The sequence below is a fragment of the Carya illinoinensis genome, chromosome 15, assembly GCF_018687715.1.
Source record: "Carya illinoinensis cultivar Pawnee chromosome 15, C.illinoinensisPawnee_v1, whole genome shotgun sequence".
Lineage (NCBI taxonomy): Eukaryota > Viridiplantae > Streptophyta > Magnoliopsida > Fagales > Juglandaceae > Carya > Carya illinoinensis.
This window is the reverse complement of record NC_056766.1, coordinates 7,993,106-8,008,910: the sequence shown is the minus strand read 5'-3', so window position 1 is coordinate 8,008,910 and position 15,805 is coordinate 7,993,106. Positions and strand designations below refer to the sequence as shown.

The 15,805-nt window shown below is 35.0% G+C and overlaps 2 protein-coding genes across 3 annotated transcripts; both read left to right on the top strand.

Annotated features, from left to right (window-relative positions):
- The first annotated feature begins 954 nt into the window (after nucleotides 1–954).
- On the top strand, nucleotides 955–3,276 carry LOC122295469 (E3 ubiquitin-protein ligase APD1-like). Of its 2 annotated transcripts, none has more exons than XM_043104503.1 (8): nucleotides 955–1,142; nucleotides 1,236–1,462; nucleotides 1,586–1,682; nucleotides 1,765–1,842; nucleotides 2,142–2,362; nucleotides 2,449–2,518; nucleotides 2,650–2,956; nucleotides 3,039–3,276. In XM_043104503.1, exons 1-8 carry the CDS (start codon nucleotides 1,043–1,045, stop codon nucleotides 3,115–3,117), a joined length of 1,179 nt encoding a protein of 392 aa, XP_042960437.1. In that variant the 5' UTR covers nucleotides 955–1,042; the 3' UTR covers nucleotides 3,118–3,276. The 2 variants fall into 2 exon arrangements, with proteins under 2 accessions (XP_042960437.1, XP_042960438.1); XM_043104504.1 differs by having other exon boundaries at nucleotides 956–1,146.
- A 4,147-nt stretch (nucleotides 3,277–7,423) lies between these two features.
- Nucleotides 7,424–9,721, top strand: LOC122295475 (cytochrome P450 81Q32-like). Its single transcript, XM_043104510.1, has 2 exons — nucleotides 7,424–8,607; nucleotides 8,735–9,721. The coding sequence occupies exons 1-2, from the start codon at nucleotides 7,585–7,587 to the stop codon at nucleotides 9,356–9,358; spliced, it is 1,647 nt and encodes a 548-aa protein (XP_042960444.1). The 5' UTR covers nucleotides 7,424–7,584; the 3' UTR covers nucleotides 9,359–9,721.
- Nucleotides 9,722–15,805: the final 6,084 nt, after the last annotated feature.

The window sequence follows — 15,805 nt, the reverse complement described above, 5'->3', positions numbered from 1 at the left end:
GGACTTAATGGGCTAAACTAAAATGCCCTGGCAACAGATTGCGAAACTTCTGTATGGATACTAAAAGCTTGGTTGATGGACCGATTTCATTCTTTTTAATTTATTTTTGAATTAAAATTTTCTAAGAATTTAAAAAAAAAATATTATTAGGGTGCCAATAACAATAAATATTAGAGAAATTATTTAGTCACAAATATCTCATAAAAGTAAATTCGTGAATTGATATAGTTTAATATGGACGTTAGATTGTAAAATTTACTTTTAATTATAATGTAAATCTAACAATATCATATGAAGTAATGTCAGTTTATAGGATCTTTTTATAGTTATAATACTTATAAGCTAATTTTAAGTGTTAAGGTAATCTCAAATGATAAGAGTAATAAAAAAATTTGAAGCTTGTACCTAGATTTACTCTTCTAATATTAATTGAGTTTTGTTACGTATAAGTAAATTTATATACTGATCTATATCTTAATAATGATATATTTATATTCAAAACTTAAATTGATATTATTTTTATTAAAATCTAATTTTTTTTACTAATTATATTAAATAGATGTATATATTAATACACATAATCGTTTATAATTAGATTTTTCCGTATTTTATGAGAATAACGTGCCACACGCAAATAAACATGTTAGGTGGTTTTTCTGTCGCGCAATAAAAACGCAAGTATGAAGTAAACGTCCTCAAAGATTTTTGTCGAAGGGCCTGATAACTGTAGTTTAAGGAACAGGTTTTGTTGGCAAATTCTCAAAAAGTCCAGAAACCAGACAATAGGCCTAACGTAACTGACACCTAACATTCAAAAATCAAGAAAATGGAATTCAGTTACCCGCGAATCATATTAACATAGGTAGTTGAAGACTTGAACTGTCTCTGGTGATAACTCCTGAAAACCTACTGGTCTTCCTCTCGCATGTTGTTTACTTCAATAGACCAGTAGCTCATCATCTTGTCCCTCTCCCTCCCCGCCAGAAAAAGACCTATCTTTCTCCCAACCAACTTCTCCATTTTAGTTGAGAGTGAGTTTGCAATGTTCAGGCTGGTTATGACGCCGCCTCCGAGGCGGCGTATTCAGCAGTGGCGCGAGGCGTGGGCTCGCCTTCTGGCTCCTCTGACCATCTGGCTATTTGGCATGTAATTTGACATCTTCTTTTTCTTATTGGCTTTCCATCGAACACTTTTTCATCTCATAAAATTGCGTTTATTTTGGGCTTTTCTTGCAGTTTCGGTGAGCCTCCGATATGGATTTTACGGGGATTGCCGCATGATGCTTGGCCCCAGCTCTTCACGCTTGATGAAAGCTAGCTCTGTGTTTGTGGAACAAGTTGAAGTCAGAGACGAGGACAAGAAAGGGGTCCTTCTCTATGCTTTCTCCGAGAAGCCTGAACTGAGCTGCCAAGCTAATTGGAATGTCTCAAACTATGTGATTGTTAGATCCTACAGCCGCAAGGTATCAATTGAACCTTTTTTCTTTTCTGGGTCGAAGGTTTTCAAGATCAAACTAATATGAGTACATCTCTTGAGAGCTTGGAAATTGAAATGGTATCTGTTTTCCATGTTTTCTCTTTTACAGGGTTTTTCTTTGTGGTTGAACAAAGGTTCGACGGTACGTATAAGATTGGAGGCTCCAACTAGTGCTTTAAATAAACTGGAAGTAGTTATGATCAAAGGTTCTTTCAGCTCTAAGAACATTTTCCTCTACATTTCATCTAGAATGTTGAATTAATCATTAAACGTATAATGATTTCACAGGAGAGCAGACATTCAACAGATTGTTGCCGAAAGTGACAAGTTTCCCCGATGCCCCTCCCCCAAAGGAATCAATCAATGGTAACGAATCTGCTAAATCAAGATAAACTGAAGCAATTTTAGGTTAATCCAGTGTAGAACTCTGCTTAATGGATACATATTTTGGTTTTGGTCTTGATCTTGTTGGTGCTTGAATTAGCAAACAACTATGTCCAAGTGGAGATAGGTATTCATTCGAAGGAAAGAACTAAGAAGTTGCCTTTAGAAATTTTCTTGGTTTCCAGTTTTCTGTTGCTTAATAGTGAGACCCATCAACTGAGAAAATAAAAGATGTTGGAAAGGAGACAGATTTATGACAGATGAAATGCGTATTTGGCCAGGTAAAGGGGCAGAATTCAGCATTGAGGAAGATGACAGGTACTACCTTGGAATCATAAACACGAACCCAAGAAGCATAATCATGACCATGACTCTGAATGTTTCAGCTAAGATTTATGATACTTCTAAAGCTAAGAGCATGTGTTCCACAACATCGGGTTCGTGTCGGCTCAACCTTCTTTTTCCCAGTACTCATTATGTCATACTCACCACACCCAACAATGTGAGGCCTCATCACTTTGGTATTCATACAACTTTCTCCAATGATTACAAAATTTCCCAATAAGTTAACCAATATACTCAATGCAGGGGGATCTGGGTGGATCGTACATCGAGCTTTCTTTTGTGGCACGCATGTTAACATACATTACAATATTAGGTACAACAAGAAAAAAACAAGAAAATGTGGGGGAAAAGACTTCATTGGATAAAGCTTACACTTCTTCAAGAAGCACACTTTTTCAAGAAACTTCAACCTCTTATCTGGTCTTACTTCTTTATTATTTGCAGGATTTCTTGTGATTATAGTTTTGCTGATTCTGAAATACCTTGGAGCCTGTGGTGGGGAGAATAATACCATCACAGACGTAGCAGTACCAGAAGAGCGGGAAGCAACCGAGACTGACCCTATAATGCCGGTGAAGCCATTGCCATACAAATATGGAACAGGTGAAGAAGGGGAAGATTCAGAAGCATTAAGTAGCTCTTCAGAGGAATTATATGATTCAAAATTATGTGCAATTTGTTACGATGAGCAAAGGAATTGTTTCTTTGTTCCTTGTGGCCATTGTGCCACCTGCTATGATTGTGCACAGAGGTAAAACATATACATTGATATGTTTTCAAAGCCTCTAAAAATGGAGATCTTTTAGGAGGATTGATTGGATTTGTTTTTGCAGGATTATGGAAGGGGAGAACAGGGTGTGTCCAATATGCAGACGGCTTATTCACAAATTGAGAAGATTGTTTAACTCTTAGAGCTGAATATTTGAGCTTGTGAAGAATTTTTTGAAACGTTTGTGAGATATTTTTTTATGCCTGGTGGCTGGAAAGATGAGTTTGATTTTCGTGTGATGAATTCTAAAGTGTGCAAAATAGAGAAGAAGTTGTCGCATTGAGTTGCAAAGAATTTGAATAGTTTCCACTTTGATTTTGCTTTGGAGAATAGAATTATGCAGAGTCCTCTGTTCTGAACGATGCCCGCGCCCCTTGTATGTCAAAGGTATCATAAGCATATCTTGCTCATGGTAAACCACGAGACGATCCAGCATATTCATGATCTAGAGGTTTGTCTTGAATCAACATCATTCCTAAATGCAAAACCTACAAAATCATAATCTTAAGCTCCGATATTAAAAAAATAAATAATTAAATAATTAAAAAAAATCTCTTCGTCTACCAACTCTTTCAATATATTTTTTTTATCTATACACATTATTTTCTTTGGGATATAAAAATTAAGTAACTCGGTAAATTTTTAAATTGATATAATTTCATATGATATGTTAAATCTACTTTACAATAAAAATAATTTTACAATCTAATGTATTACATCAAAACATATCAATTTGTAAATTTACTTTTATGAATCTCTCTGTGATTAAAGGATTTCTTGAATTATATATTATAAAACTTATAAAAATAAGAAAAATGATTTGTACAAGCTCTAAATAGATAAGTCTCATACAAGCCCTTGTTAAAAAAAGCCATATGTAAAAAGTGTAAAAAAACTATATTTTATTAGTGAGATTTATTTTTTTACAGTAGCTTGTCTATTTAAAACTTGCCTTTTAGATGAATTTGATTTCACCATTCATCATTATTTTAGAGAAGCAAATAATGTTGCTGATTATTTGGTAAAAAGTGGTGCTAAGAGAGAGAATAAAATGTTTCAAATGGATGGACAGCTTCCCAAAGACGTAAGAGGTGTGTATAGATTGGACAGATTAGGTATGGCTTATTTGTGGGAGAAATAAGAGTTTGTGACATATTGGTATAGGTGTTGGTTTTATTTTTGTTGGGGTTGAGAATATGGATAGTTTTGGTTTTGTTTTTTTGTTATTCTCTTGGGGCTTAACCATTACCACGGTATTTTTCTGTTATAAGTGATGGTTTTTAATAAATTTGAGAGAGGGTCACTCGTAGACATGTGACCTCGTCTATTTTTTTTTTAAAAAATATTATTATAAAGTGAAATAATATTTAAAGTCGTGAAATATGAAAGTATTACACAATCACTTTGAAAAAAGTAAGTAAATATTAGACACACAGAATAAAAAACTAATTTTTAAATGATAGATTTCATTTTTTTTTTTTTTAAATTATATGATATTTGGACACTTAACAACTCCATAAAGTATTCTTATATTTTAAAATAAAATAAGAGTAATGTTATATATAATTATTTTTATATATTTTGTATTAGGGCTGTTCAACCGGGCCGGATTCGGACCAGAATCCTATACCGGATTCCGGTTCCTGTTTTCGGCCCGGGTCAAATCCGGGCCGAAATTCGGATTTAAAAAACCAGATTAATAAGGTCTGGGTACCGGATTTTAAACCCGGAACCCGGGTTTAAAACCCGGTACCCGGGTTTTATAAACTAAAAAAAAAACCCTACGTTCTTTTACTTAGCGCCACCCCCCCAATTCAGATCTCTCTCTCTCTCTCTCTCTGCGACGCGAACCCTACCCCAGTTCCTCTCTCTCTCTCTCTCTCTCTCTCTCTCTCTCTCTCTCTCTCTCTCTCTCTCTCTCTCTCTCTCTCTCTCTCATCCCTTCAAGCGCTAGTGCTTTTGTTTTGTCCGGAACTTGAAGTTGATCGCGCGTCTAAGTTGATTTTGGGAGTGCTTTCGTTGGCAGCTAACCGAACGGTGGAAGTGCTTTCGTTGGCAGCTAAGTTGATTTTGGGTTTTTTTTTTTTTTAAATATGTTTTCGTTTTTAAAATTATTACTTTTTGCTCTTGATCCCTTTTTTTGGTGTTGATTCGTTGTTTTATTGTACCTTGATCTGTTGTTTTTCGTGGTCTCTGTTTGGTTGCTGTGGTGAAAAAGAAAACGCCGAGTAAAAGAAAATTAAGGCAAAAAGGGCAAAAAAAAAAGTTGTGGGTACGCTAAATAATATTATTTTTCAATGTTTACCCGTTTTTCTTGATGTCGATCCTGGTCCTCTAGGCTAAATCAGTTGCAGCTAAGTTGTGGAGATAGAAAGATTGTGCATCAGAATGAGAAACTTTACAAAAATCTGTCAGTAACATGTTTTATGCTACTGACAGATTTTCAAGCCGCAAAATGTTTTATGGCTAAGGTCGATTTTTAGCAATATTGTTAGGCTCATGAGAAAAGGTCGATTTATAATTTTATTTTTTTAACCAGTTCATCATGATTTTCCCCAAAATTTTGTATAAATCTTGTACATATGCAAATAGAGGGAAGATTATTCAGTAGCAGCTTGATTAAAATCCATTTTTTGGTTGCTTAAGTTTCAATGCTTGCCTTTATTAATTTGGTCATTTAATTGACAGAAACTATGCTTTGTTTTACTGGCCTATAACTTGCTCTATTAGAAGCCTCCTCATGATGAGTTTGATCTGAAGAATGTAAACCATTTGTTTAATTACCTATCAAGCTTTACCCAAGTTTACCCAAACTTTAATGAGAAGATGGCCGATAAAATAGGGAAATTTGAGTATGATGGAGTTTGGTTTGTTTATTTTCTTCTTTTCTAGAGGATATAATGGAGTTGCTTGTAGCGTACGTACTATGTTAGTCTAATCAATTTGTTGGTTTATTATATATTACATTGTGTAGAATCGGCCATGGGGGTCCGTCCTGCAGGGGAATGGACATTTTATTTATTGGAAGCAAGTGAAGTCGTCTTATAAATACAGCCAGTTTGGGACATACATTCTACCAATAAACGGGTAAGAGATTTTGTGCTTTTACTTGGTTGAGTTCCAAAGAGTTTATTGATTTGGTTTTATCATGTAGGTTCTGCATATTTTGTGCTTGTTTGCTGGTTCTAGGGGCCCCCATATCTCAGATATTTGAAGACCTGGTTCTGCATATTGATAGAACCATAGCCTTTGAGGTTTTACTGGATTGACTTTTTTGGTGTATGAATTTAATTGAGCAATGTGGTAGTTGTATTTGTTAAGTGGGCAGTGAGTGCTGGCGTTACTTCCTAATTGGGCAGTGAGTGCTCTTTAGCTTTGTTAAGTACTTGTTTATATAATATGTAGGTGTTATTATGGTTTTTGATAAAATAATTGATCCATGAAATGTGCAGTTATTCCCAATCTGTATGGAGCAAGTGGCTCTGTATTGCTTTGGAATCATTTCTAAAGTGATGTGGGTTATATTCTGCTATTTCGGAAGTAAATATTTTAATTAGTTATGAGGTAGGAATGTTGTAATCTGCTATTTCGGAAGGAATGTTGAAGAAATTTTGTAATAAGTTTGTAATGAGCAGATGGAAGAAATTTGGAAGGAACATTATGTGCAAAGATTTGAAAAAGAGTGCCAAAATATTTTTTTTTCTGAAAAAAATTAATAATATAGGCTTTGTTTAAAAAAAAAAAAAAAAACCCGGGTATAGGCCGGAACCCAAATTTTCGGGTTGTAAAAACTCGGATCAATCCAGGTTCCAGCCCGGGTCATAACCCGGCTATATCCGGGCCGGACTCCGGCCCGGATTTGGAATCTGGATTCCGGGCCGAGTATACCCGGATACCCGGTCCGGTACCCGGTTGCTCGGCCCTATTTTTTATATAATTTATTGATATAATTAATTGTATTAATATTTTTTAATACTTCACAGATCATATAAGTAGAATGTAAAAAAAAAAATTATATAAAAATAATTGTAAATAGGATTTTTGATAAAATAATATCTTGAAAAAGATAGCTTGTTTGCGATGTGGACAAAACACGTGATCGAAGTAACGGAATAATCCAAATAGGGTTTGAATAGGATATAGTGGCAATAGTCCAATCGATGTCAACAAGCTGAAGAGACGTGTCCGTTCACGCCAGGGTGACCCCGCGATAATTTGTCAAATGCTGTACGTCCACCTTGTAACGCATAGAACTTTCAGCTAGTCCATCGGTCGTACGTGCAAGATAACGATCTCCCATCTTTGGAAATTAAGATGCCATCTTGGTGTTATCATCGCTGCCACTTTGGAAATTTGTAAACAAAAATTTAAATATGTTTGTTTTCATCCAAGATTCCAAATGATCCCACAGTAGCAGAACTAAATAGTTTTATTTCGAGCGGTAAAGTTTAATAATTATTAGGCTTCGGTGTCTCATCATCTTCCACAAACAATCGGTCCAATCCTCGCATGCAGATGACCATTCCAACAGCGGGACCTTCATCAATTTCAGTGCTAGAGCCATTAATGGCTGTAGTGGCTTTCCCGATGATGACAGATCAATTTCCTTAATGGTTTCTGAGATTGGCAAAAGCTATCTTCACCACAAACATCCATTTCTACGTTGTGTTTGTATATATACAGCCTCCAAGTCCAAGGTTGCCAGTATCTTGATTACTAATTATCCATACATGGCAATCCCATTCTACTGCTATTTTCTGATCTTTCTCTTCTTGTTTATCCTCACAAAACATCTGGTTTTGCCAACCAAAAGACTCCCACCAAGCCCTGCTCTTTCCCTCCCCATTATTGGCCACCTTCATCTCTTTAAGAAACCCCTACACCGATCCTTTGCAAAACTTGCAGACCAATATGGTCCAGTTCTCTTCATTAGGTTGGGTTCTCGCCGTGTCCTCCTTGTTTCTTCCCCCACCGCCGCCGAGGAATGCTTCACCAAAAATGACGTTGTTTTTGCAAACCGCCCTCGCTTCCTCTCCGGAAAATACCTTGGTTACAACTACACTACCCTTGTTTGGGCCTCCTATGGTCACCACTGGCGCAACTTGAGGCGCATCGCCTCTCTCGAACTTCTGTCATCCAATCGCCTCCAAATGTTCTGTAGCATACGTGTTGACGAGGTTAGATCGTTAATTCACCGGCTTTTTCTGGACTCGGAAGGGGTTCAGTTTCGAACCGTGGACATGAAGTCTACTTTTTTTGAGCTTGCACTTAATGTCATGATGAGGTTGATCGCAGGAAAGCGGTATTATGGAGAGAACGTGGAGGAGAAACTGGAGGAAACTAGAAGGTTTAAGAAAATTGCCGTGGAGACCTTTCAGCTCAGTGGGGCAACAAATATAGGAGATTTTCTGCCGGCTTTGAAGTGGGTTGGATCGAGAGGACTGGAGAAAAGGTTGGTGATACTGCAGGGGAAGAGGGATAAGTCCATGCAGGACTTAATTGAAGAACGTCGAAGAACAAGGGGTGATTCTACACTTGACAACGGGGGCAAGACCATGATTGACGTCCTGTTGTCTCTGCAAGAAGCTGAACCGGAGTATTATACGGATGATATTATCAGAGGCATGATGCAAGTAAGCTTTCACCTCTCTCTCTCTCTCTCTCTCAGAGACACACACGGAAGATAACTTTTTTTGAACGAAATAATGGATGAAAGCCTCCCTGCAAATTATGAAGCAAATTCCAATTTTTGTTTTCCAGGTCTTGTTGACAGCAGGGACAGACACTTCAGCTGGAGCAATGGAGTGGGCATTGTCACTTCTGCTGAACAACCCAGAGTCCCTTATGAAAGCCCAGGCTGAAATTCACAATCATATCGGACAAAACAGGCTGCTCGAGGAATCAGATTTTACAGAGCTTCCCTATCTCCGCAGCATCATAAACGAGACACTCCGGATGTACCCACCGGCCCCACTTCTTCCCGCCCACGAGTCATCCGAAGAATGCACTGTCGGCGGCTTTCACGTCCCGCGAGGCACAATGCTACTGGTAAATGCGTGGTTCATACAAAACGATCCAAAAATATGGGCAGAGCCTAGAAAATTTAAGCCAGAGAGGTTCCAAGGTCTGGAAGGAGAAAGGAAAGACGGCATGGTGTTCTTGCCGTTTGGAGCAGGAAGAAGAGGTTGTCCTGGGGAGGGTCTTGCGATCCGGATGGTGGGTCTGGCCTTAGGATCACTGATCCAATGCTTTGAGTGGAAAAGAATTGAAAAGGAAATGGTGGACATGACAGAAGGGACAGGACTCACTTTGCCAAAAGTGCGGCCCTTACTAGCCATGTGTAGGCCACACCCTGCAATGGAAAATTACTTCTCTAAACTCTGAGAAGACTAGAATCACCTCCAGTCTCATATTTCTATTTTCTAGCTGTTGCTTTCTGTTTTGGATTTGGAAAGTTTATCTTGCTTCATCACCTATTTAAGTCAGAACAGTTTTTCCATGCTGCAGCTAGCAACTAAGTTCTTTCGCCGCTGCTGTAGAAGTGTCTTTCAAACCAGCCCAATCTCGGGTTGGCAGTTTGCTCCAAAAACTGGCATTTCTAACGCTCTTTAATTTGTTGGTCCCTTTTTTTTTGTCTGTGTACTTCCTGTTTACTAGTGTTTTTGTTGACTTGTATTGACATTGGTGCTATTCATAATTCCTGCTGTACCTTTATGGTGCTATTCATAAATCATACTTCCTGCTGTACCTTTGTCTTTTATGTCAATAAAATAAAAACAATAAATTAAAGACAATAGCCCTTGTATGGTGGCTTGCACATGAAAGATGTACACAACTATCGAAGCTGGGGCACAAATTCCATTAACTAGGTTTCCCTTAACCATGTCTGGCTGCCTGCTAAAAAAGATTATTACTTATGTTGGAGAAAAGGGTTCTGTTGCTCAATACAGAATGTAATTGGTAACAACACTTCATCAATAGAAAATACATATATTTCTATACGCAATAAAAGCACCAAGTTTAAATATATCCAATTTTTTATATAATATATATTCATAATATATTATGAATAGATTATTAACAGTATCAAATAATATATTCTTATCGAGTAATGTTACATACAGTTATAAAATATATAAATGTTATGGAATCATTTTGAAATAAAATACTGAAGTCTATTATTAAATTTTTTTTATGTGGGTCTCGTATTTATTAATTTTTTTCAAAAAAATTATACGACATTTAAATATTCTACAATCACAAATATTATTTCTCTTATCTTTATAAAGAATTACTTAATTACACTTCTTATGAGGTAAATGATCAATATCGTGCGAAGGAACTACTGCAACAATTAAAATGCGTATAAATTCAAGTAATGAAGGTAATTAAACACAAATGAATTAGAATACTGCTTCAAGTACCACTGAATATTAAAAAGAATTTAACATTTCAATTAGGCACGCAATCCACGAATTAATAATTAACGTGGGATATAATTAATTATGAATTGTTTTATGTTTTCATTGGAATCGGGTGGAGAAGGTGGAATTCATTGTCGAGTGATGATCGATTAAAAATATTATCGTTGACTTACTTGAATTACTCTATCTATTGCAAATATTGTATTTGATATTAATTTAATTGTAATCACCGCACCTTAATTAATATGCACCTTAGTTGTTTTTCCTTTATATTTACCATCGTATACTTCATTTTACAATTTACACAATTTTTCTAAAGAAAACTATTACAGATATAAAAAAATTATACAAAATAAATCCAGAAACTAATATGGTTTTATAGAATCTATTATATCTGTTTTGTAATAAAAGTAACTTTACAATCTGAGGTACCACATCAAACTCTATTAGTTTGTAGATTTACTTTAATATAATCCTTTTGTGGTCAAAGTATTTTCCTTTTATAAAAATTTCACTCTTCCAGAATCTTTCATCTATCTTGGTCTTCTTCTTCTTCTTCTGCCGTTCTGCATCATTCTCATGAGAATTATTCGAATTATTACTTTCTTCATAGTAGTGACCACTCTGGAGTCGTTCTCGTCTCCCACCCTTTGACTAGAGACAATTATCTCACATGGAATCGTTCCATGTCCATGTCTCTCATAGCAAAAAACAAACTATGATTCTAAAATAGATGCCTTCTGAAATAGATCCTATTTATCACGCATGGCTCCTTTACAATATCGTGATTCTCTCATGGTTGATTAATGCTTTATCCAAGGAAATCATTTCCTTTGTCATCTAAATCGATTCGGCTGAAAAGATGTGAAATGATTTAAAGGAATGATTTGCCCAAAGTAATTGGCCCTATATTTTCCATATTCGAAAAGCTATTGCCTCCTTGACCTAAGAAACCTCCTCTATAAGTTCATACATTGAAAAGTTTTTGGGAAGAGATTATTCATTTTCGCCCCATACCTCCATGTTCATGTGGTGCTATGAAAAAGATTGTAGAATATCAATAAGAAAATTATGTTTTGCAGTTCTTGATGGTACTCAATGAGTCTTTTACCCCTTTACGGAGTCAAATATTACTTTATGATCTGTTTCCTTCAATAAATAAAGTTTTTTCTCTTATTCTTCATGAAGAAAAACAATGTGAAATTGTGTTTGAATCTTTACCTTCAAATGAAGCTGTTGTTATGTTTACTAACCATGATTCTAGCAGTCCTGACTCTGTGAAAGGTTCTGATGGCCCAAAGAACAATAAGAAGTCTACTACTCGCAAAGAACAACCTTATTGTACACGCTATGGTTTATAGGGATACACAATTTATAAATGTTACAAGATTCATGGTTATACATGCTTGGATATAAGACAAAACCTAGAAACCCTAATATTAACCAGACCACTAGTAGCCAATCAATAACAGAACCAGTTTCGCTTTTACAATTTCCTTTTTCTCAAGAGCAATGTTAAAAGCTCTTTACATTTCTTTAATCTCATTCTAATCCTTCTTCTGTGAATCAAGTAGGTACAGTTTCTTCATCATTATCTTCATCTGCATCTACTACTTCATTCTCAGGTATCTCAATTACTGCTTCATCTCAAGCTTTAATTTTACCTAATGTCGATACACACAAATTTTATTAACAATCTTGGATTCTTGATTCTGGTGCAACTAATCACATGATTGGTTCTCTTTATTTATTTTCCTCTGTTACATTTTCTACCAATATCTTTGTGAAATTACCTAATGGCTCTTGTACTCGAGTTACTCATATTGGTATGATTAGACTTTTTGATTCTTTGGTTCTAACTTATGTTCTTTATTTTCCATCTTTTACTTTTAATCTCATTGCAATCAGTAAGTTGACTTCTCAATTATCTTACTTCTTATTTTTCTCACATGATTTTTGTTATATTCAGGACCTCTTCAATTGGAGGACAGTTGTCATAGCTAAACTTTCACAAGGATTATATCATCTCCTGCAAGTGTTAGGCACTTCTACTTCTTGTAATGCCATTACCTTACTATAATTTTGTAAAAAAACAATTCTCATCTTTGGCAATGTTGCCTTGGACATATATCTGATTCTAGATTTCATGACTTAGCATATGATATTTCTTGCTTTACTAATTCCAATAATAGTCCTTGTGCTATTTGTCCTTTATCAAACAGAAAATATTATATTTTCCATTAAGTACTTCAGTTTCTAATTCAATTTTTGAAGTTATTTATTGTGATGTCTGGGGTCCATTATCAATTCCTTCATATAAATAGATTCAAATATTTTTTTAACAATTGTAGATGATTATAGTCGATGTACTTGGGTTTACTTACTTGATTCCAAGTCTGAAATTAGATCATATCTACAATCTTTTTTTTGTCTTTGTTGAAACTGAGTTTAATACAAAAATTAAATCAATTCGTACTAATAACTTGATATGAAACCTTTTTTTGCAGGTAAAGGGGTTATACATCAACATAGTTGTATTTATATTTATGAACAAAATACTCTTATTGAGAGACAACATCAACATATATTAAATGTGGCTTGGGCTCTTCATTTTCAATCTAATATTCCATTACATTTCCAAAGTGACTACATACTCACTTTTGTTTATCTCATAGACAAAATTCCCACTCCAATTCTTTCAAACAAATCTCCTTATGAAATTTTATTTCCTGTTAAACCAAAGTATAATCATCTCAAGATCTTTGGATGTCTCTGTTACGCATCTTTTCTCAGCAATCCTTCTCATCACAAGTTTTCTGCTTGAGCTCAAGCATGTGTATTTCTAGGATATCCTGCAGGCACCAAAGGCTATAAAATTTATAATCTTTTGTTGAATCCAAGGTTTTAAGTTTCATGTGATTATAAATCTATACATGGATTTTGATGATAACAAATGAATTCAAAGAATAAAAGAGTTTCAAGCTCAAGTTGTTCACACAATGGAATCAAGCACATCAAAGAACCAAGCATGAGCAAGAAGGAAACAAATTCACATTAAAGTCATAGAGTAATGTTGTAAATCTCTTAAAATTCGAAATTAGGATTAATGCTCAAAATTAATATTTTATCATAAAGCATTAAAATACATTTTCCACATGTGTATGAATATTTTTGAAAATTAAATTTGAAAATTTTGAAAGATGATTGATTGTCATCTTTTGCATGTGCATGCCTTGATTAAAGGGTTGAACTTTGAAAATATTAAAGATGATTGATTGTCATCTTTCACATGTGCATGTTTTATTTGAATATTTTCAAAAGTGATTGATGCTTTTTTAGACTTATACAAAAGGTAGATGATTTTATTTGAAAAAATTTGAAAAGTAAAGTGTGCTCATTTTGTCATATGCAAAAAGTAAAAGATTAGGTTTGATTTTTTTTTAAAAAGTGAATGATGTTATCTTTGACAATTGAAAAAGAAGAACCTTTTATTTGAATTTTTTGAAAAAGTGAATGATATTGTCTTTGACATATGAATATTTTTAAATTTGAATATGAAGTTTCATATGCCTATAAATAGATCATTTGAGAGTTTCACATTTACAACACCAAGAGTATACAACATTCATTCAAAGCTTTCATTCTCTCTTCTCTAAGCATTGAGCATTAATCTTTGTTCATTTTGAGAGATATAGTTTGCGTTGTATTGTTCTTATTTTACTCATTGAGGAGTGTTTTCTGATAACCTACCCACTATCAGCTTTTGTATCAGAAAAAGGGTGTGTATAACCCTTGTGCGTGTAGAAAGTATTCTACATGGAGAATAGTTGAATCACCACGTGAAAGGTGATTGCAAGTGTAGAGGGTGTTCTACACGTATCCTTTGTAGCGGTGTTGTTCAAAGGTGTAATAGGTTTCTATCTCCACCTGAAGGAGGTTGAATAGTGAATTTGGGAATCGTCAAGGGGTAGCTTGAGGCGAGGACGTAGGCAGTGGGGTCGAACCTCGTTAACATACTGAGTTTGTTTCTTTCTTACCCTTACTCTTTATATTTATTGTTATTTCATATTTTGTTTATATTTTATATTATATATTTGATTTAAATTGTTATTTTTTTTAAATACAACTCAATTCACCCCCCCTCTTGTATTAGTTATCTGGGCAACAATTGGTATCAGAGCTAGTTGACCTGTACTATTCATACAGGCAGATCACTCATGGGAACTCTCGCTTGTGACTGTGTCACCGAAACAAGACTCTCCGACCATGAGTGATGGTGCACCGGTAGAGATGGTGGCCGGCTAGTCTGGTAGGTACAATTGTTAGGTGACATAGGTGCGGCCTATGATCAGTAACAATTGGTATCAGAGCTAAAAGCTCTATTATAAGATTAACTATCTTTTGAGTTAAGATCTTATGGCTAATATTGCAGCTTCATTTGGTGAAGGTCAATCTAGCAGTCGGCCTCCACTCTTTTGTGGAGATAATTACTCATTCTGGAAAGTTAGAATGAGAATATTTCTTCAAGCTCAAGGTAGAGAAATCTGGAAATGTATTGTAAATGGACCTTATATTCCAACAAAAGTAGTTGATGGAGTAAAGGTCAAAAAGGAAGAAGAAGAGTTTGATCGTAAAGACGATAGACTTTATATTTTAAATTTAACTGCTATGAATTTATTATATAATGCTCTTAATGAAAATGAGTTTAATAGAATAATGAATTGCGCTACGGCAAAGGAAATTTGGGATAACTTGGAAGTAACTTATGAAGGAATTTCGCAAGTCAAGGAATCAAAAATTTATATTCTTACTCACGAATATGAAATGTTTAAGATGAATGATGATGAATCTATTTCTAATATACACACTCGTTTTACTAACATCATAAACAGCTTGACAGCTCTTGGCAAAGTTTATTCCAAGGTAGAGATAGTAAGAAAAATTCTCAACTATTTACCAAAACATTGGGAATCAAAAGTTACAGCGATTCTTGAAGCTAAAGACCTCAAGAAGTTCGAAGTCAATGAACTCATCGGGTCACTTATCACCCATGAGTACACATTGAAAAGGGGAGAAGAAGAAAGAAAGCCAAAGAAGAGCTTAGCACTTAAAGTTGTTCCTCATGAAAGTGAAAATGATGAAGATGAGGAAAATAACGATAAAGATGAAGAAGTTGCAATGATAACAAGAAGAATTCAGAGATTCTTGAAGAAAAATAAAACTCCTCCGAGGAAATCCTTCAAAAAATTTTCCAAGAAAGATTCAGGTAAAAATGACACTTTAGTTTGTTATAAATGCAATAAGCCTGGTCATATCAAGCCAGATTGTTCTCTGCTAAAAAAAGATCGAAACAAGGGCAAGAAAGCAATGAAAGCTACATGGGATGATGATTCAAGTAACTCAAATA